This window comes from Leptonotus elevatus, chromosome 2, assembly GCF_054856555.1.
Source record: "Leptonotus elevatus isolate MCC_2025b chromosome 2, RoL_Lele_1.0, whole genome shotgun sequence".
NCBI lineage: Eukaryota > Metazoa > Chordata > Actinopteri > Syngnathiformes > Syngnathidae > Leptonotus > Leptonotus elevatus.
The window spans coordinates 24,847,575-24,871,106 of record NC_141240.1 but is presented as its reverse complement, the minus strand read 5'-3'; the positions used below and the strand labels follow the sequence as shown (position 1 = coordinate 24,871,106).

General features: G+C 39.5%; 1 protein-coding gene across 5 annotated transcripts in view; it reads left to right on the top strand.

Moving 5' to 3' along the window:
* The window catches only part of chrna4b (cholinergic receptor, nicotinic, alpha 4b), a 39,404-nt gene extending 16,201 nt beyond the window's left edge, over positions 1-23,203 (top strand). For 3 of the 5 annotated variants that reach the window (XM_086068038.1, XM_086068037.1, XM_086068039.1), the window contains exons 4-8: positions 14,887-15,038; positions 15,861-15,905; positions 15,996-16,105; positions 19,171-20,596; positions 22,454-23,203. In XM_086068038.1, coding sequence (XP_085924164.1) covers positions 15,876-15,905; positions 15,996-16,105; positions 19,171-20,596; positions 22,454-22,579 — 1,692 coding nt within the window. In that variant the 5' untranslated portion in view covers positions 14,887-15,038; positions 15,861-15,875 and the 3' untranslated portion in view covers positions 22,580-23,203. Of the gene's footprint in view, positions 1-86; positions 4,460-5,575; positions 5,996-14,886; positions 15,039-15,860; positions 15,906-15,995; positions 16,106-19,170; positions 20,597-22,453 lie in introns of those variants that run through there. The other 2 variants (XM_086068036.1, XM_086068040.1) reach the window with 2 other exon arrangements.
* The last annotated feature ends 329 nt before the right edge of the window (positions 23,204-23,532 follow it).

Sequence of the window (23,532 nt, the reverse complement as noted above, 5' to 3'; positions counted from 1 at the left end):
ATGAATGAATCTGGAACAAAAGGAGGGATCATGGCAGAATATGTGAATTTGTGATGGGGGGGGGGGTGTATTTAGGAATCATTTTGTTAAAATAGCACTAAGGAACTTTTTAACCTTAATACAATGTTTTCTCCTCCGTGAGTCATCACCTTATCGTGGTGGATGGGTTTGTGTGTCCCAATGAGCCTAGGAGTTATGTTGCCTGGGGCTTCATGCCCCTGGTAGGGTCACCCATGGCAAACAGGTCCTAGGTGAGGGACCAGACAAAGCATGGCTCAGAAAACCCCCATGATGAATGCCAATTTTGGATTGTGGTTTCCCTTGCCTGAACGCGGGTCACCGGGGCCCCCCTCTGGAGCCAGGCCTGGAGGCGGGGCTCGAAGGCGAGCGACTGGTGGCCGGGCCTATACCCATGGGGCCCGGCCGGGCACAGCCCAAAAAGGCAACGTGGGTCCCCCTTCCCATGGGCTCGTGGTTATTTATCATCCCCCTGGACCTTACTCTGGCTTTCTCGATGAATTTTCTGAACTTGTGGCTGACTTACGCAAATAATATACTAATTATGGGTGACTTTAATATTTATATGAATTCTACGTTAGAACCGCTTACTGTAGCAGACGATAATTGATACTTTTGGTTTTATGCAGATAATAAATGTAGCGACCCATAAAATAATACCTTAGATCTGGTATTAACTTGGGGTTTAGTAACCTCAAATGTAATGGTGTTGCCGTATACTACGGCTATGTCTGACCATTACTTTATTACATTTGATGTTTTGGCTCATTGCCAACGTCGCAACCATAACCAAAGATACAGCAGCCGTAATATTAGTTCTTCAACTACTTCTGCGCTCTCTGAGTTGCTACCTCTGGCAACTGCGTCCTCTTCTTATACTGGTTCAATAGATAATCTTACTAATAATTTTAATGCTGTTTTGTTAAATGCCTTTCGATACTGTTGCCCCATTAATAATTAAAACTCGTCTGAAAGTTCCTTAGTGTTGCTTTAATTAAAAAAAATAATTAAAAAGTGAAATTTTCACGTGTGAATTTTTGGAATGTTGAAAATCCTTCCCAATGTGAATTGAATGAGCGGAATGCTTTGAGTTTCAAATGGGAACAATGTAAATGAGTAATGTTGAATGTGCCATGGGATGGTGAATGGTGAATTTTTGGTTGAAAAATGTGGGAAGTTTGGGGAAAGTTTTGGAATGTGAATAATGGAAGCCTGGTGAATTTTTGTAATAAGTTGAAGGATGGAGTTGCATGTCAAAAAAAGTGCGGAATAATAATGCTGAAGGTGTAGAATAACGTGTGAAGCCATCACACCATGATATAATGATTGTAGAGTGTCAAAGCTATAGTTTCTTTGATTTTTGTCACTACTTCCACATTCATGGTTCTTGAAATTAATACTGTTCCATCATAGCATTTTGTACAATATCTCACAAAATCCTTGCAACATACTGATGACATATGCAAGCTGGGCAAGTAATGTAAAAAGTAGAACCTGCCGGGCACTGCCTGACCCAAACATCTCTAAAGTGTGAGAGAGTGGTGCAAAGAAGAATGTCTGCTCGCAGGGAGGGTCAGGGTGCAACAAATAAGGGGGTGAGATTGGGTTCAGTCTGAAGAGTATCCAAGGTGTTATTTTATGCATAACAAGCTAGTCTTTTGAGCAGTGAGGACTTTGGCAGATATTCGCTGCATTCATGCATATTTGGTTTGCTGTTTATGTTTTGTATACTGTATATGCTGGCAGGTACATTGCCACACACGCACACGCGCACACGCATACACACACAAGTGAAAGAGACAACTGGAAGATTGGGTTGGAGAGAAAAGACTATGTGGGAGGCTGAAAATGCAAAGACATTTGTGTGCGGGGGGTGTGCGCGTGTGTGTGTGAGTGAGAGAGAGAAGATGAGCGAGAGCTTTACCATATGACCTTTAACATACACATTACTGGTTCCAATTGCACTAAAGGGAAGTGTCATAGTCAAGGTCAAAACAATTTAACAGATTATCTGCATAACTGTATGTGTGTATGTGCCAGTGTGTATGTGACATTAAACATATTATACACATTTGACATTATTACACATTGATTCAAAGGGTCCCTTAATACCAAGCCTATACTATGCTTCAGTCTAAATCTATCAAGATTGAAGAAATACAGGTCACTTCATGACCCCTGTTGAAATTAACCAATTGTTGAAGGTGCAATCCTGTTTTACATGAAAAACTATGCCTTCTTTCTCATTCCTTTTAGGACTTTTCAGAATCAGTTTGACTCTATGGTCTTTAAGTAAATTCAGAAAGCTTTTTTTTTTTTATCTTTCTTTTGCTTCCTCTAGATCTTTTAAATATTTTGTAATTGTGCTGACATAGTTGTCAATGTGCGCTCTTTTAGTAATTTTAATCAGATATTTTTGTTCTCTTTGCTTTGTGTATAAAATGTCTATACATTGGTGAGTGATCAGATTTCAAGATTGCAATTTCACAAAAAATCAAATATAGCCTGAAATAAATTCTCACCATGAACTATTTAAAACAAATTGAATTGCTAGTCAATCAGGTAACAGATGTTTGTGTTATTACTTTAGCTCAGTGTTTGTCAACCCTGGTCCTCGAGGCGCAGTATCCAGCTTGTTTTCCATGACTCTCTATTCTCCACGCAATGACAGCTTATCAACAAGCTTTGGAGAAGCTGGATAACGATCCTCATCTGTGTTGAAAACGCCGGGAGACATGGAAAACAGGCTGGACAGTATGCCCTGAGGAGAACAGTTGAGAAACACTGCTTTAGCTAATGCAAAATGCTATCTTGGTTGATAGTTCAACAGCGCTAAAAAAACACTGTAACAAATTTCTGTAAAATCTACAGTAAAAATTACAGTATTATTTAGTTTTTTAATTTTACAGTATTTTACTGTATACAGCAATGCATAATGGGTAAAACCAAGTGCATTATGGGTAAACACAAAGTACAGTAATTAGTTGTATAGTTAGCGTTCAAATACTTTACATTTTACGGCAACTATGTTTTGGCATGCTTAAATGTGGATTACAGGTAAATACTGTTAAGATTGTCAAATTTTGGCGGGTATCTCTACTGGAGGAGAAGCAACGTCTTCACATCGCATTTCTTCGATTAACATGCAACACTACAGCTAACATTCATCAGGATGGATTTTACGAGGGCGGCACGGTGGCTGACTGGCTAGCATGTCCGCCTTCCAGTGTTGAGGCCATAAGCCTTCCAGGGTGAAGTTTGCATGTTCTCCCCATGCCTGCGTGGGTTTTATCTGGGTGCTCCTGTCTCCTCCCACATTCCAAAGACATACATGGTAGGCTAATTGAGCGCTCTGAATTGATGGTGGTTGTTTGTCTCTGTGTGCCCTGCGATTGGCTGGCAACCAGTTCAGTATGTACCCTGCCATACTCCCCGAAGCCAGCTGGGATAGGCTCCAGCACCCCTGCCACCCTTTTGAGGAAAAAGCGGTTAAGAAAATGTATGTATTGATTTTATAACGACATACTGTATTATTCATGTGCAGGAATTTACTGGCAATTTCAGTTGCCAATAAATTGGTTGTAAACTAGATTACAGTGAATTGCTGTAAAAGTACAGTAAGTAACTGTACCAATTTATGTACAGTAAATATAGTAATATACTGTAATATATTTTCACAGTAATTAAATTGGATTTTACAAGAATTAGCTAGCAACTTTTTTCCCCAGTTATTTCTTGTAAATGTTATTTATAGTCAATTCGTTACGGTATAGCTACTGGAAGCTCGCTGTGCCCTTTACCTCTCAGCGGTCCCGTATTGTAACATTGGAAATATGCCGCCAAAAAAGCTCAGCTTGCATTGGGTCTGACCATCAACCTATTACATTTAGGCTAGTTATATGATGATGATATGTGCCTTTAAGTCTTAGTGATACCATAAACGGCGACTTTAGCTCAAGTTGGCTATTTACCACATGGTTATTACAGTTCAAGGAGTTTCTGCATGCTCCTTATGTGTGTGTTTTCATTCTGTATGTTTGACTGTTTGATTTTATATATTTAAAAAAAAAATTAACATGGGTGTCTCAAGGACAGACTTATAAGATTTTATTGTCTCTCATAGAGGCAGTGGATTGTGGATTGTCACTCCGCTACCCTCCTTGTCAGGTGGTAGAGAAACTTGGTGTGAGAGTAATATAATTCAAATGAACCCCACTGTTACGCCATAGTTGGACCAAATGTAAACATTTTACATTTATTGGGTGGATAGATGCTTTAAAGAACCAAATTTTTGCATATCAAGCGCTGTTTGATAAATAAAGATGACATATCAATAGAATACAGTGTGCTGACCGTATTTTGCAGGACTGAAGGACAAACTTATCGTGGCGGGAGACAACGCATTGTTTCTGTAGAGCAGGAGACAGAAATTGTGAACATGGTGAGGGAAAACAATGCCATCACACTGAAGCAAATCCAAACGAGGATCCTTGCAGACCATGCAATATTCCATAACATACAAACAATAAGTCTCTCAACAACGTACAACTACGTAGCAATAGCATGCCTGTGCCACAGGAACAGTGAACGCGTAAAGGGTCTCTGATGAGAGTTTGTGCTTGTAAGTTCCATATACAGTATTCAGCACTGACACACATGTTGTACCTGTGATTCAATATAGTTCATTCTCTACAGTGTCTCACTGTAGCCCACTGTGCATCTCTGTGGCCATATTGTAACTTGGATTCTCATTCTGTCTGTTTCAGCGGATCCAGTAGCATAAGGCCAATGAGCTGTATCATGGATGAGGTTGGCTTCAACCTGGTGAACAAGAGCATAATTGGTCAAAGGGCCATTGTAGAGGTCCCTGGGCAGTGTGGTGGGAACATCACGCTGCCCAGGGACCTCTACAATGCCTGTGCACTGAAACGCTGTAAATAAAACAATGAATTGTTGCATACTTGTATGAAATTTTATGCTTGAAGAACACACCCATTTTCCAAAAGGAAAAATTTATAATTCTCATGAGGCATTGCCATTCACATTCTGGGTTGCATTTTTATAATTGGGTTTTCAATTTTGCACTTCAGTGAGCTGTGATTGCTTGGTAGTGTGCAGCAAATGCTGAGCTTTGTGTATCAATTGACTGGTATGTGTGTGCCATTCAAGAATGTGGCTATGTGTACCAAATGAGAGCACGAGTTCCATTTTGTGAACTGGTAAGAGATTTGATGGCAAAGAGTCATCTTGAAAAGGGAGTGACAGGTCTAGCATTTTGTGTGGGAGGTTTTCAGGTTTGTGTGTACAATTTAAAGGAATGCGTGTTACCAACTGTGAAAAACTGTAAGTTAATAGAACATAAAAATGTGAACTTTCTAGAAGTGAGCATGGAGACTCGAAACAAGAAATCAAAATTGACCAGTTCTTTAAAAAAATATATATTTTTTTACTTTACTACAATTACATTACAACGGCCGCAACCTGACCCAGCAAAGGCATTATTTCCTATGGGAAAAATGTTTCAAAATCTCAGTGGTTCCATCGTACATTCTTACAGGGCTGTTGGAGGGCTCGAGTGAGGGCGAGAGAGAGAAAGAGAGAGAGTGAGAGAAGGAGGGAGGAGGCTGAGAGATGAGAGTCACAGTGAGGGAGTCATGCATGTAGAGGAGCAGGGAAGCGAACTCATGTGATCCGAGGATTCCACCAGAGCGAAGAGGCACCTGCTCGTGTCGAACCAAGGCAGGCAGGCAGGCGTCCCTCTGTCTCAAGTCAAAGTGGACAGCAGAGTGACAGGGGTGGACAGATGGACGAGGGGGAGCAGCAGCAGGCTGACATTGACTCATTCAACATTTGGCTCTTTAATAAGATCGTCTGAAGCAAGAGCACACTGTTTCTATGGCGACGTCCTGCGGCTTGAGGAGCATCATGGGTGTAAACAAATGTTTCAGCTTACTTTTGCTGACTCTCGGAACACAAGGTAATTTTTATTGAGAAAATAATGATGCAATGAGTTAGATATATTTATATAGTTGCTTTTAAAGTCATGTTGAAAATGTTCTGAAATCCTTTTGAGCTGAAATGAAAACACTATGAAAATGTTATTTAATCCCAAAGCACCAAGCAACGTATGTTATCATATTAATGCATCATTGTGAAATTATGGCATAGAAGTTTTAATGAATGTTTTTGGGTGCTGTATCTATGCTTCTTCTTTTTGTCTTTATTTGCCCTAAAAACAAAAACTTTTTTTTTTCATGCCCTTCCCCGCTTGTTATATTCCTGAATCATTTTGGACAAGGTATAATAAACAAGAATAAAAATATGCAGAATTTCTCAAGTTTCTGTTGGATGAGGATGAGCACCTCTGTTGCTTTGGTGACCTGCTAAAATGCGTTGCTCGCGACGGAGCGCAAACACTGCTAACAGATATTTGCTGCTCATGCACTATTGGCCTCAGAGAGCACATTGATCAAATGAGGACAGAATTGGGTCCAGCAGCGCCTGGAAACCAGCAGCTAACTAACCTGGGCGCACCATTTTGCCGTGTTCCTCATAGCATGGATTAAATCAATGTTACCTTATTGAAGGTGGAAAACTCAGTCTGATATTTGTTAATTTTTTATAACTTGGTGGGCATTCAAACAATACTTATGTCATGCACAATCTGTTCTGTGATGAAGGTGGACCTCCTATTTATTCAGTTGTTTTTTTTAAAACAATTTATCCTTCTAAAAAAAATTGAAATTCAGCTATCATTACCATGAAATCTCTATTAACTAAACTTCTTAAGTAATTTTTAACTCTCATAAAAGTGTAAAAAAACTAAAAATAATGACTTCAGAATTTCTCTCTATGTTCCAGATTTATTTAAGATATTTAAGTCCTGTATTTTGTAATCTCTGATTCAATTTTAGATTTTACACTGGTTTTATATGACATGATGTAAAAGCACTGAAAGACCAAGTTTCATTATTAACTGCATGAAACAGTATTTGGAAAAAGAGGAGAACCCTATTTCACCAATTATATATGTAATGCTGGAACCGCGTGTCCATTAAATTAAATTTTCAGTTTCAACTGATTTTTTTTTTTAGGCTTAGGGTACGAGTTTGCGCAACCGCATAAGAATATGTCGTCATACATGAATTTGTAAGAACATCTTTCCCCAGGTTGTCTCCATCAAATGAAAGAAATCGGCTTGAAAAGTCTCTGCAAGGCCAAGTAGCACGTAGCATCGTCAACAATGAAACATTTACTACCTTTTACAACACATATTACTGCTTTGGCTCACATGGTTTCCTTGCTGGCTTTTTTTTTTTCCAACTTTGAGCGTGCTTCTATTTAATATCAGGAGGATTGGAGGGACGTAGCAGGCTAATGATGATGATGATACAAAGTTTACTGTTTAGGCTACTCTGATTTGTTGCTGTTTTCTTGGTGGGCACCTGTACGTGGATTCTGGTGTAAAAAAGATACGACAATAATACGTGGGCAGATATTGATCCTGGGCCTTTAAAATTTGAAGATGCCTGTTTGCAGGCAAGTAAAGGACAGCACATCGGCTTTGATTGAATGTGTAGGAGGACAACAGCAACATCTGTGTCTCTGTTTTAACATGTAGTAGGTGGATGGACTGGATTTTAACTGACATTGTAGTTGCGATTGAGTCAACAGCACCTCTTCTGGTTGTAGCCCAGTAATGCAGCTATTAAGAGCTCAGTATTGTTCATTCGGTAATTTTACCGATTTGACATGTCATCATCATTGCTCTCTTTTTAATTTTTTTTTATTTTGTATGTGCGTGTGTGTGTGTGCATGTGTGTGTGCGTGTGGGTGTGTACTCATTAATTCACCTATAAAACCTATTAAAAATCCCATACCGTTCCCCTAAACCGAATACTTCAGAATCCAGCTAGAGTCGTGAGGTTGTCAGGAGACCCGAGGAAGGTTCAAAGAAAAGAAAGGAAAGTGAAATCTAGCACCGGCCAGACATTACCTACTACCGACCGGGTTACCAACCAGAGTCTTTCACCAACCTCAGAAACATCTAAATTCCAACAAATTAGGGAGACCTCAAGAGACCAAAGGAGAGACTGAGGAAAGGAAGGAAGGAAGAATAGATGAAGCAGAGTAAGATCCACAGACATCAGCCTCCAACGATTCAACGACCAGGGGAGAAAGCAGATTGAATTTTGATAGATGCTGGTGTGGTGGATCTGGCATGCATGAAAACCTCCACCAAAGAGGGGAGCCGTCGACCCCGGCCAGGACAGAGCAAGCACAACACCTCAGGGCACCCCAGGCCACGGCAGCGCCAAGGGACAACCCCCGAGCCCCGCAGGGGCCACCGGCCGGAGAGCAAACCCAGGAGCACCCCCCCACCCCAACATGCCCCCAACCCAACGCAGCAGGACGGGGCACGGCAGGCCCGCCAGGCACCCCACCCGCCATCCACCACAACCCAGCCCCAGCCGCCCCCAGGCCCCCAAACCCCGGAGCGACGGACCGCGCCGGGGCGGCGCCGCCCCGGACACCAGGGAGAGCACCGCAACGCAGCACCCCCCCAAGAGACCATGGGAACGGCCAAGACGCAGCCGCCACCCAGCAGCCAACAGAGGGGCCCACGCCCAGCCAGGGGGGACAGCACCTATAGAATTAAACCACTGGCATGCAGTGAATCCGAATATTAAGCCTTAGTGCCCATTGGAGGTGAATCTTGAGTTGGTGACTGTAAGGTGTCGTTTGATGTAGTCTGCTCAATCCTGCTGGCAGCAACTGGGTTCCTGACTATAAAAACACAACCATTAGTTACAAATTGCCAAATACAGAAACATCAATGTAAGTTATCGCGATGTGGTGGCTCTTGCTAACAGGCAGAATTAAGTATATTGATATTGATATTTGGTTTTTATTTGAGGCAGATATTTTTCCATTAAAATGTGATTTATGAGGTTAGACCATTGGTCGATATTCAGAGTTTGTTTATTTTTCCAGTTAACAAGATTTTTTTTTGTTTGCGATAGTAAGGGCTACAAGTGTAGATTGAAATTGTTTACGTGGTTAATCAGTTGTTGTTAGGTCACCGAGCAAACACAAGTTTGGAGATAAAGGTATCCTACAATCCAAGATAGCGGAACGGTTTTCCAAGACTTTAGTACAGAAATACATAACTGGAATGCATATATACTATAAAGCATTAAAATAAGTGTCTGAGTAAGTCTGAGAGTCCCATTTTCTTCATCATATATTGAGTAATGTATGTTCTATGAATAATTTTATATTGGATAAGTTGTAAATTTGTGTCATTTTAAATACGTTTTCACAAACTTGAATCCAAAAGTCAGATTCCGGAGCTATAGACAAGTCTGTCTCCCATTTGGAGATGGGTAGAGACATTTTATCAGTATACGAAAGTAACTTATATATTTTTGAGAGGTTTTTTGTTGTTGTCGAAGAAAGCTTGGTAATATCTTTAGCTAAAACAGGCGGTTAGAGCGTACCCCGAAGTGTTGGAATTGGTTTCTTTATCATACTTTTAACTTGCAGATAATGTAAAAAAAAAATTTAATTTTTGGAGCAAGGATGTATATGATATAAACATATTATCTGAGAAAAGATGGTGGAGATGTGTAATTCCTTTCTGCTCCCACACACCTAAATAAAACGATTGGTTGTTAAGTTGAAAGTCGGGGTTATGCCATAGAATAGAAAGCCCGCAGAGCTCCACTTGGGCTTTTCTCATTTCTAGTGCCTTCCACCATGCAGTCAGGGTGGCGGAAATCATTGGGTTCTTAAAACAATTGTGTCGCTTAATCGATGTTGTAGTGAAGAGTAAATCTAGAAGTCTGAGGTTATTACAATCCTTCTGTTCTAGTTCCAGCCAACAGTTAGTATCTCTGTTGGGTTGTGCCCATAGAATGATATATTGTAGCTGGTTAGCTATATAGTAGTGCATAAAATTTGGTGCCTCTAGACCTCCTTTGGATTTACTTTTCTGAAGAGTAGATCAACTAATCTTTGCTTTTTTTTTTATTCCAGTAAAATTTTGTAACGGCCGAGTCCAACAACTGGAACCAGTTAGCCGTAGGTTTAAATGGAATAATTGAGAAAAAATAGTTTATTTTGGGTAAAACTTTTATTTTAATGGTGGCTCTTCGTCCTATTAGAGTAATAGGAAGATTATTCCAGCGCTCCAAGTCCCTATAAATGCTATCCAGAAGTGGAGTAAAGTTGAAATGAATTAAATCAGTTAATTTAGGTGAGATTTTTATGCTTAAGTATTTTAAATTACCTATAGGAAATGAGTAGTGTGGGTCCTGGCTTGCAGGGTTCCATGAATTTTCTGTAATAGTTAGTAGTGTTAATTTTGTCCAGTTAATAGAAGAATCTGATAAATGTGAGAATTTAGTTATTAAGTTAAATACTTCCCCTAACAAAATAGGCTTTTCTAAATAAAGTAAAATATCATCGGCATATAGATTAATTTTGTGTTCTGTTACCCCAGAGTTAATTCCTTGAATCCTTCTTTCCTGGCGTATAGCTAATGCAAGCGGCTCAATAAATATTGCAAATAATAAAGGGGACTTTTTCTGCATCCAATGATATAATAACTGCCTTTTTATCATGCCGCTGTGACGTGCTAATAAGGTTAAAGAGCCTCCTAATATTATTAGTAGAGTGACGATCTTTAATAAAGCCTGTTTGGTCGCTATGAATGATTGTCGAGATTAATGTTTCGAGTCTAGATGCGAAAGCCTTAGTGATAATTTTAATATCAGTGTTAATTTGTGAAATCGGACGGTAACTTGATGGAAGGGTGGGGTCTTTTTCTGGCTTTAATAAAAGTTTAATTGCTGCTGTATTCATGTGTGGGCGTATGTAACCATTAGTTTTAATTTCTGTTACTACTCTTAAGAATAGTGGAGCAAGCATTAACCAGAAGTGCTTAAAAAATATAGCCGGATAACCATCCAGGCCAGGTGCTCTGCCATTAGGCATACTATCTAGAGCACTGTACAGCTCGTTTATAGTAAGTGGCGCATCTAACATATCTTTATATTCAGTAGTTAACTGAGGTATTTTTAAGCTACTGAGGAATGCCTCAATATGCTCAGTGTTAGGCTTGTTAGTTTCTGAGTATAGGTTGCGATAATAGTTATAAAAAATGTGATTAATTTCTTCTGGTGATTGTGTGCATTCACCAGTTGTCCCTTTAATAGCCGTTATAAGAGATTTTTCCCGATTGCGTTGAAGTTGGTTTGCAAGAAATTTACCTGATTTGTTATTATATTCAAAGTTGTTGTATCTCAATTGTTGTATTATAAACTCTGTCTTTTTAGATATTATATCGTCTAACTGTATTTTTTTATTTTGTAAGTCAGTCCATATTTGGCTATTTGGGTTTATTGCGTACTCATCCGTCAGTTGTTTAATTTTATCTTCCAAGTCTTTTTCTAATTTTTGATCCTGTTTCTTTTTATAAGATGAATATGATATAATTTTACCTCTAATTACTGCTTTCCCAGCTTCCCAGAGAAGAGATGGAGATAAGTCTGGAGAGTCATTTATTTCCAAAAAGTCTGCCCACTCTTTTCTTATAATTTTGTCAAACTCTGCGTCGTTTAGCAGTGAGATGTTAAAACGCCATGTCGGGGGTGGTTTAAAGGTATAATCAATTTGTAGGGTAAGGGAGACTGCTGCATGGTCGCTAATAATAATAGGATGTATTTTTGTAACAGTAATCAGCAATAGAGTTATTTGTAAGAAAAAAATAAATTCTTGAAAAAGACCGGTGCACAGCGGAAAAGAAGGTAAATTCCTTCTTATTTGGGTTTTTAAGTCTCCAGCTGTTGACGAGGCCAAAATCATCCATATATTCCCCTATTACTTTAGTAGATTGTAATCGCCTTATACATGTTGTATTATTAGAACGATCTATTAACGGATTTAAGACTGTGTTAAAGTCTCCTCCAATAATAATAGTAGAGTTCGCTGCTAATTCAAACAGCTGAGAGAAAAATTCACGGCAAAAGGCCGGATCATCATTATTAGGGGCATATAAATTACCAAATGTATATATTTTATTAAATATAGTCACCTGAATAATGAGGTATCGGCCCTCTGGGTCTGTTATTGTATTATTTAGAGTAAAGAATAAATTCTTATGTATGAGTATACAGACTCCCCTTTGTCTACTGTTATAAGGGGCAGAGTACGCTTGTAAAATTCTTATCAATAAGTAATTTTTCTTCAGATTTCTGTAGGTGGGTTTCTTGTAGGAGGCAAATATCTGCTTTTAATTTGAGGAGATGGTCTAAAAATGTTATTCTTTTTGCCTGTGAGCGAGCGCCACAAACATTCCAGGAAACCAGAACTAATTTATGCATACAAACAATATAGACTCAATCCTGTGTATATATCTGTATAGGCTATTTGTTAATATTGGCATGTTATAGGATAGAATCAAAGTGGTTAGGTGGTTTATGTAATTTGTGTAAAATATGAGGTAACGTGTGAGTAAATATAACAGTGAAAAAACGGGGAGGGAGGTGAAAGTGAAGGAAATTAGCTGGGGATTAAACATATAACAATACACCAGTAACTGGTAACCTAAGCAAGATTTTTTGTTTAAATATATTTTACAAATAGTTATGTATTAATCTTATATTTGTAATATAGCCTAAACATAATGAATATTCATATTTTAGGTTTTATAACCACATATACAGTATATGTATACATCTAATAATCAAACAAAGTTTAGTTCCACCAATGCCAATTAGAACAGCCATAACAGACATAATCAACATTCAATTCCAAAACAATCATCACAGTCCTAATGATAGTTGATCGATTAGTGGATGAGCCGTACATATACACACAAAAATAATGCCCCCAAACTGAGGTTTACTGTACTAAAAAAAACAAAAAAAACTTGCATAACAATGGCCTGTTACCTGTACAGGTTTTTACAGTAGTTTTCTGATGTGGAAAATTCAACAACCGGAACAAAATTAATTTATTTCCACCATTTCCAATAAGAAAAAAAAAAGACCAAATGAAATGTATAGCATCTCCTTCAGTTGCAATGGTCCACTTCCAAAAGATAAATGTAGTAGTGAGTTAAACTGATAGATGGAGTGATGGATGAATCTATCACATAATATATACTAAATAATACAGCAGTACCACAGCAGTAATTGAAGTCACTTATATAAATCACTCTATGATGATGAATGACTCAAATAGACGAAGGCCCCAACTCAATATGGGGGAAAAAAATAAAATTGCTGCGTATACAGATTGCCAATCCACTGTGCAAGCCTCGGGACGAGTCTCTAATTGTTCTGGGACCTCACGAGGTCATATTCTGTGTAATGTGAGTTGGTTCTAAAGGAGCGGGGAGAGGAAGGTGTTCCATTAGATAGGCAGCAAAGGGACACCAGTGCACAGGTGGGAGTACTTTGTGAGGGTGGGGTGACGAAACCTTTTGCAGGCACAACATGTCCTCTGATCCACATTCATTCTCCCTTTTGCTGTTCCCCGCTTTCTAATGTAACCATGACGCCAGCTGGGTCTAGCAGAGGTCGCCTACTGTTTTCATCATTACAAACATGTTCTCTTTATTGCATAAAGTAAATCCAATTCAGACAGGTAGTGAATAGCATATGAAATATTCATGTTTAGCACACAAAATAAGATATTCAAAATGCATGTAATTAAAGCCTACACATTTTTATAAAGTTATAACAGCAATGTGTGATAACAGCGACTTTCCAGCCATGCATTTCTATACCGCGTAACCTATACTCCCGAAGCACCCCCCCACAGGGCTCCCCAAAGGACACTGTCGAATGCCTTCTCCAAATCTACAAAACAAATGTAAACTGGTTGGGTGAACTCCCATGCACCCTCAAGGACACTGCCGAGGGTGTAGAGCTGGTCCACTGTTCTACAGCCGGGACAAAAACTGCACTGTTCCTCCTGAATCCGAGATTCGACTTCCCGACAGACCCTTCTCTCCAGCACCCCTGTATAGACCAGGGAGGCTAGGTTGTGATACCTCTATAGTTGGAACACACCCTCCAGTCCCCCTTCTTAAAAAGACGGACCACCACCCCAGTCTGCCAATCCAGAGGCACTGCCCCCAAAGTCCTTCTTCGAGCCCCACCTCCAGGTCAACTCAACTTTATATATATACTAAGCACTTTAAAACAACCACCGCAAAAATACAACAACATACAATAAGACAGCTAAAACAATAAATTTATAATAAATAAATAACATAAAACCATAAATACCAAAAAAACACTCAAACAATATTGAGTCTCATTCAAAGTCCAAAGCCAAAGAATAAAAAAGGAAACAACCCAAAAATTGCCGTTACTTTGGATTCTTTCTTTCCCATATTGAAGCTGCCTGACAATGGAGCCCAGCCTATCTCCCTCATTCTCCTGTGCTTCATGTTCCTCTTTAGGAGCCAGCGACGTTGTCTCCATGGCAACGAGACAATGTGTTTTGTTTTGGTGTGTTGGCTGTGAAGTAGACCTATGCTCACACACCCATTTGGGTGAACCGTCAGGCTTCCCATTCCATTCATGCTATATAAAAAGCAGTCCATTTACCGTTAACCATACTGTTCCCCTCCGTTGGTCATTGTTTTAATGTCTCTTGAACGAGTTGTAATGATTCAATCTCATTGCAATGACAATAAAGCTGTTCTGATTCTGATTCTCTAGCTGCACGGAGGGATGGAAAAGGATGTTAAAATGCTTGAATGGAAAGAGATCATTTTAGTTAGTTAGATATATTTGTTCTATATTTGACATTTTAGTCAACTATTTGTCATTTCTTGTGATCACCTCTTAGTGTGTTGCTATGCTGGACCTCGGGCTCACGCTGAGGAGAAGCTGCTCCAGGTTCTGTTTCTGCGTTACAACAAGCTCTCCAGACCTGTGGAAAACTCATCCGACACAGTGCTGGTCCACTTTGGTCTTTCTATCGCTCAGCTTATAGATGTGGTCAGTAAAATACTCGCTACTTCAAGACACAATGTAAGTTAACTCATTCATTGCCATTGACGGCTATAGACGTCCAAAATGTAATCGCCTGACGCCCCTAATTTTTCATAATCTTTTCTCTCTTTTTTTTAATCGCGTCAGGCGATTACATTTTTTAATTTTAATTAATTGCATGACTTCAATAGTTAACTCACGATTAATCACAAATTTTATATCAGTTCTAAATGTACAATATTTTTTTTCTAGGTTTTCATACTCTTCTTAACAAAAGTGGAAAAAAATGTTAAACTAATAGAAATAGTTCAAATTAATTTTTGACGTCTATAGCCGTGAATGGCAGTGAATGAGTTGATAAACCTTTACTCTCTCATGTATGTTCCTATTAAATATTAGTATTTGCGATCCATGTGGTCAATTCAACACATCAAATATACTTTACATAAATCCTGTTCGAGGAATTCTGTTGGAAACCTGTTTAGTGCCAGGAACAAAATAAATAATATTTATTTATTTATTTTTACAGTGAGTTCATAGATTGAAAATACAAAGCTTGCATGGCCATGAGGATTGCTTTTACTCACAATTAGAGACAATAGTTGTCCCGCATGCCCAAGAGTACAAGTCAGCTCTTGGCGAAGTCGTCTTCTCTTGCTGTACAATGTGTCAGCGGCTGAGAGGAGCTTGGCAAAGGTTGCAGCCATGACATGTTAAATGACTTTCTTTTCTCCATTACAGTATTATCTTAAGGTTTGAGTGCCTTTGTTTCATACAGTGTTCCTCCTGTGTTAAAATATCATTTGCTTTCTATTTCCACCAAACAAGGATGAGAAGAACCAGATGATGACCACGAACGTCTGGGTCAAGCAAGTATGTAAATGACAAGAGGCAAATTGCTACAGGGAATCCAGTTTGGAAGGGCAATATTGCAACTGCTGTGTGGTGAATGTTCTCCTCCAGGAATGGAACGATTACAAGCTGCGCTGGAACCCAGAGGAATACGAGAATGTCACTTCCATCCGTATTCCCTCGGAGCTTATCTGGAGGCCTGACATCGTCCTTTACAACAAGTGAGGGGTTTCCCACATTACCATACATTGTTAAAATTAGGGATGACCCTTTGAATAAATTTCCTACGAAGCAATATATGGACGTAGCTCTGGAAAAAAAATACAGTATTATGAGAATATCTCGTAAATTGTGCCAGCATCATCTGTTGAGCGGTTTGTAAACATTTAACATGGTCTGTTCCTGAGAAAGATCAATCGACGCACACCCTTAATCAAATCTTTTTGGGTGGTTGTTTGATTACCTACAGTACAGGCTATAAGTTTGGACACACTTTTTTATTCAATGAATTTACTTTATTCTCATGACTGGTTACTTTGGAGATTCTCACTGAGGGCATCAAAACTATGTATGAACTAGTGTCGAGTTATGTATTAAACCCGAAAAAAATAGGTGAAATAACTGGAGGAAAAAATTGCTCCGGTTACTTTTTTTGCATACCCTGGCCTTCTTACCTCTACGAACTCCTTAAAGACTGTTGGAAAACCCTTTCAGGTGCCTACCTTTTGAAGCTCATCGAGAGAATGCCAAGAATGTGCAAAAAAGTAATCAGCAAAAAGGGTGGCTATTTATTATATGTATTAATTTGATTATTTTCACCTTTTTTTGTTAAGTACATAACTCCAAATGTGTTCATTAGTTGTCATAGTTGTCGTCATAGTTTTGATCTACAATGTACATAGTCTTGAAAATAAAGCATGTATTGAATGAGAAGGTGTGTCCAAACTTTTGGCCTGTACTGTAGATAAAAAATCATATTATCTGATTATTATTTGTCAAGTCTCTAGAGAACAATTAGGGACTGCTGTGTTTAAGTTGATGTGATAATAATTGTTTTTGTGGTAAATTTGAAATGTATTCCCTGGCTTAACCAAACAAGTTTTTCGTAATTGTTGTTTATGATCTTGACCTTGAATTGGTAAAAAGAATGGTTAATTATGGAGAAATTATTAATGTAATGAGTTTAAACGTTTTAGAAGTCTTATTCAAGTAAGAAATTGGATTCAACCAGTTGGAACAAGATAGTAAGAAAGAAAGTAAAAGTAAAAAGAAAAAAGCCTTATCCATTGTTTGCGTCACTTTCCATTTAGAAGCCAAACAGAAAATCTCTTTCTTTTTCTTTTTTTAAATGATTACTACCACCACCAAAATTGTTACCAGACATTTTGCATTCTTTGCTTGCTGCTCTAAAATCCAATACAATTCCATTGGTTCCCTACACAACATAAGTTCATTATTACAAACTTTAGTTCAGCCGTTTCGACACGACCGACAAAGTTCACAACCACCATGGCTTTATAAATCAATTTATGATGGCCATCCTGAGGTAGAATATAGTAAAAGATTACTTTGACGCAGTCACACACGATGAATCATGCACTAACGTAATCACAACAGCATTAACGTGCAGAATCTGCTGATTCAATTCCAACAGTAGGCGTTACTGGATGAAAACAAGAAGAAGATCCCGCCGCCGTGCCAACAATCTTGTCCGGTGCCAACGTCATAAAGTACTCTGGCTGTGAACAAGGTCATACTTAATAGGAATGGCCATAAACAAACTTGGTACCATGCGCAAGGCAATACATTAGGCTGAAGAACTAGGAGATAAAATGTAATTAAATGTGTTTCAAAGAGCCTCAGATAAAATGCATCCAGTGTGACTGTTATTATGACTGAAGGGAATTCTAAATGGCCAATATAACAATTAAATTTATTAGACATGACATGGTATGAGCAATACAAATACCAAATCGACTTGTCATTCAAAAGTAAGTATATTGTGCTGTCTTCTGATTAAATGTCCTATGGGCTATGAACCTAACAAGACGAGATAAAGGACCAACTGCACACAAGCTGCCATAGTTTAAAAAAAGCATATGACACGGGCATCAAAGTAAAACTACAATATGCTCCGTTTTTGGTTTAGATGTCATCTGTGCAATAGCATCTCCCAACTTTGAGCTATTTGTGTGGCTTTCCTACATTTCCCGCATTGAAGAAAAGCAAAGTGTATTTTTTTTTTTAACTTAAGCTTGTGCCCTCCACTGAGAAGAGAGAGAACACTTTCAAGGTGACGTACATTTAAGTGTATGATTTGCATGACATAGCCAAGTCACGGAAAGAAGCACTGTATTGTGCTGCTGAGGTGTTGCAGCGTTGCATGGATGTGCTTGCCTTGAGGCAGAAGATAAAAAAAAGCTAAGGTAAGGGGGCATGTCCTTGCTGTAAAACTTTCAGACATCGTAATTCCTATTTATGGGCTGCGTTCACAGTTGACATACTGTTTTTGCCATGATATATATAAGTCTGAATCCTGGTGCACAGCAAACAAACGGAGCGAGACAGTCTCATCGCAAATGCCTCCCATACGCTGTCCAATCAGTTTGTGACTTTATGCATATTTTTCACTGGGTTACTTGGCTCCAAGGGAATATGTAACATTGGCATTGTTGAGCTAACTGCACCAAAATGTGTGAACAATGTACAGTATGTGTTTTTCATTTTGGTCCAGACCAAAGTCCACCTGAGACCACTTCAAGAGGTGCATGCTGATCTACTTGTAAATTTGGCTCTGCAAGAGAGTTGAGTTCACTTCAGCATTTAGATGTCTCCCTCTTCCAACACACAAGATTCAAATGATTAGCTCACCAGCAAGCTCTGTAGAAGCCCGATAATGATCCTGATCATCTCAAGGACTAGAGTCCCCCACCCCTCATGTAGTGGAATAGCAGTTGCTTGTTTTGCCATATCAGTGGCATAGATGCCACCAAAAATCCTGCCGTTTTTTTTAAATCAATATCAGAAAGCAGCCCGAGTGAAAATTATATCACAGTTGCTCAGGTCTCAAGTAACAACCAATCACAGCTCAGCTTCAGAAAACAGGTGAGCTGTGATTGGTGTAATATTAGTCAGAATGTCATGCTTAAACTATTGAGGTCAAATGTAACAAATTATTGACAAGAAATGTTTAAGTTTGACCTTAGAGATAATTAACAGTATCTCAGGGCACATGACAATTTTGGGAAATCACTGCTCTAATTCAAACCCTGTCACTTGTCTGCAGTGCTGATGGTGACTTTGCAGTAACCCACCTAACTAAGGCACACCTATTCCATGACGGACGGATAAAGTGGATGCCACCAGCCATCTACAAGTCTTCATGCAGCATCGATGTCACCTTTTTCCCCTTTGACCAACAAAGCTGCAAGATGAAGTTTGGCTCGTGGACCTATGACCGAGCCAAGATTGACCTGATCAGCATGGCCAGCGACGTAGATCAGATGGACTACTGGGAGAGCGGCGAGTGGGTTATTATGAATGCAGTGGGCAAGTACAACACCAAAAAGTACGAGTGCTGCACTGAGATCTATGCAGACATCACATACTATTTCATCATCCGAAGGCTGCCGTTGTTCTACACCATTAATCTTATCATCCCCTGTCTGCTTATCTCCTGTTTGACTGTGCTGGTGTTTTATTTACCATCACAATGTGGAGAGAAGATCACCTTGTGTATTTCCGTTTTATTGTCCCTAACTGTATTTCTGCTGTTGATCACAGAGATAATACCGTCCACATCCTTGGTGATCCCACTCATTGGCGAATACCTGCTGTTCACCATGGTCTTTGTTACACTTTCAATTATAATTACCGTCTTTGTTTTGAACGTGCACCACCGATCACCTCAAACCCACGGAATGCCTCATTGGGTGCGAAGGGTGTTTTTGGACATGGTGCCCAGGGTCCTCTTCATGAAGCGGCCCCCCGGCACGGCTAAGCAACACTGCAAGAAGTTGATTGAGATGATGCACCGCCCAACCATCATATCAGCAACGGGCAACTCCCAGACCTTTTGGATGGGTTTAGAGACGGGGCTGACCCAAATAGGACAGGTCGACAAGAGTCTCCCAAAGACTCCGTCCGACAGCCCAAACATCCGCGTCTACTCCCCTTCTCCATCATCCTCCCCTGTGAAGGAACTCAACCAGGAAGACTCCCCAGTTAAGGCCAACATTTTCTACCAGTCACCCACTAAACAGTATTCAGGTCTCCAACGAGGGCAAAACTCCTCCCTCTTGTCTTCTTCTCAACTTTCTTTACCCCCAACTTTCCCTCTCGCGCCCCTTCGCAACCTTCCCAAGGAAGGCGCAAATAAACTGTCATCAAATGGCCGCTCGCTAAGCGCAGAGCAAATGTCTGAGTTGCAGAGGGAGCTTCCACTGAGAGCGGCACAACGGTGTCACTCGGGCGGCTTCCAGTACTGCTGCCTGCACAACAAAGGGCCGGAGAAATGGACCGGGACTGCAGATCGAACCAAACAACAAGCCCCAACAAACTGCCTCACAGAAACCCTCAAAGCAGAGCCCACTAAAGACCCAAGTAGCCAACAAGAGGCCGCGATTCATCGCATGTCTCCTGCTATGCAACGAGCCATCGAGGGAGTTCAGTACATTGCTGATCATCTCAGGGCAGAGGACGACGACTTCTCAGTGAGTTGTTACCCATGTAAAAAATGCTTCCCTTTTTCAAAAGTATCTACCCTGAAACAAGAATTACTTCCTGCTTTTATTTCTAAGAATCAAGGGAAATGTAGTCCTACTATCCTAATACTGTGGTCACCAGTATAAGCGGCATATTTTTGTTACAATGTGGAAACGGCACAGCTTGCTTCCAGTAGCTGTCAGGACCGAGCAAAAAAGGTTGGATTATGGTGAGTGCGTTGCGTTGTTTAGCTTGTTGAACTGTCAACCAATATATGATTTAGTTATCATTTAAAGTAATAACATAAACTCGGTCGACCAAAATTGACTAGCGATTATATTTGGTGAGAATTTTGTATGGTGAAATTTGTTCTCTTCATTTGACCCATCCCCTGAGGGAGCGGTGAGCAGCAGCACGATCCCGCGCTCAGGAATCATTTGGTGATCTCACCCACCAATTCCAACTCTTAATGCTGAGTGTCAAGCAGGGCGGCAATGGGTCCCAGTTTTATAGTCTTTGGTATGACCCGACCAGGGATTGAACCCGCAACCTTCCAGTTTCAGGGCAGACACTCTACCGGTTGCGTGAGAGTTTTTAAGTTTGAAAATCTGGTCATCGTATATAAGAAGTACAGAAAGTAGGTGGTCAGATTCTTCAAAAAAAAGAGGCTTCAAGCTGCGTTTAATGCCATTCCCACTTGAGGTTTACTGTCAAACTAAACTTAAAACAAAGAGAATTGGACTTAATACTAACAAACAATGCAAAACTTCATATATGGGCTAGTGAATAGAATCTGTGTCTCTGTGTCAATGTTTCACACCATCATCAGAACTTTTCATTGTGCTTGTGTAAACATTTGCGAGAAAAAAATGTCAACAAATGTTTTATGATGTTACCTGCTTAATATATGTCACATTGCTTGAGGGAGAGTGCGGCTGTTGCATTTACCTTGATTGAGTTCAACATTCAACTGTTAGTATTAAAACTTTATGACAAAAAAAAAAAAAGGTTTAAGGGATGTAACGATAATGGCGATGTTGCAATATTGAATTGGCCACAATATCACTGTCGTCATGTTACGATATTAAAAGCAGCACATCTCTGGTGGAGAGCGACGAACCTACTGGCTTGAGTGTAGCTGGTCACTTCTCTTATTATGTACAGAAACGCAATATTGCGCTTTTTTTCTAATATGTTTTTTACAATATCATTAGTTTTTACACAGTATCATGGGCTTTTTTGTTTTATAATATTGCCCACCTCCACACAATATTGTGATAATTATCAATGTATTGTGCCGTATGGATATTGTTATATCCCAAATAGGTTTATTCTAAATATTTAGATTTTTTTTGTCATTTATTTATAGTAGTAACATTTTAGTCTCAGAGCATTACGAGTTCTTTCATTATTTTTAGTATGGCCCCAATGCACCTTCATACATCAGAGCCATATTACTTCATGACATAAAGCACTTTGGTTGGGAAGCTGCTGAAATAAATAAATAAATAAGGAAGCTACTGAAACAGAAAAAAACTTTTTTCTCACCACTATCTAAATATCTGTATCATAGATGTAGTAAAAAAATAAAAATAAAAAAAGAAGAAGAAATAATTAAGAGGATTTTTTATTTTATTGTTTTTATCACTCTCACAGCAGAGCTCTGGAACTCAGCAATCAACCTTTTCATATGAGAGGACACAATTGAATGACATTTAGGGGCGAGCTGCCCTAATGAAAAAAAAATCCACTTGTCCACTTGTGAGGAATCACTCAAGGGCGAAAACCGACAGCTGACTAACAGGACATTGGTGTCTTGGAAGAATTGTTCAATGTCCCTTTTTTGCTGTTTCCCTGTCCATTAGGTGAAGGAAGACTGGAAGTACGTCGCCATGGTCATTGACAGGATATTCCTCTGGATGTTTGTACTGGTGTGTATACTGGGATCAGTGGGACTCTTTCTCCCTCCTTGGCTGGCTGGAATGATCTGAAATCGACTAGCCCAAGAGAAGATGGTTATTTGACCTTTTTTTATATTTTTTTTCCCAAAGAAGCTTCAAGTGTTTTGTCCCAGATTAACATAAAGGTTATGAACAAGGTGGGAAGTCTATCATCAATTCCTGGGAGCTCATAAATACTTTATGGGGCCGTGAAAACATCCCTTTGTACTTCTCCATTTTGACATTGAGCTTTGCATCTCTAACTACCACGTCTGTAACTTGAATGTCACTCAGTAGGGTGCAGACCTCCTCCTCCAACGTTTAACAACCCTAATTTGGATCGCCTTCCGAGATGCACACTTCCTTCTATCTACCTAAATTTGTCATTAAGAGCTGTGCATTATTCACTGAAAAATCAAGGTAAATATTGACACCTCATGCAATTGCGGCTGGCTTTAATAATCAGTCAACAATCACACCTTCTCGTTGATTATGAGGAATTCATTTTTAATGAATCGTGTCTTGAAGCTTGAGGCAAAATTGAGGGCAGGATTTGGTTGCAACCAGCAGAGGCGCTGTTTTTTCAAATTCAACTAGTAGTCATCTGAAGAAGAACATGCTGCTAATGGGCTCTTTGCACACGAATCCACTCCTTCCTGAACTCGGCACCACTCCTTCATTTCCTGTCTTTCATGATTGGACAAACTGACTAATCCAGGTGTGTCTGGCCATTGTCGTCATGGTTACTGAGGTCAGGCACACCTGGATTAGTCAGTTTGTCCAATCATGAAAGGCAGGAAATGAAGGAGTGGTACTGAGTTCAGGTAGTGGGCAAAAGAGCCCATTCCTCCAGGCAGCATCATTCTACTATACAACACCAGCATTGAAAGACTAGTTCAGAACATTCAGAGAGATATTTCATTGAAGTAAATCTGTTCCATCGCAGTTTGAATATGAATTTCTAACATTCGATTTTTTTCAGCATCTTAAATTTAGTTATTTAT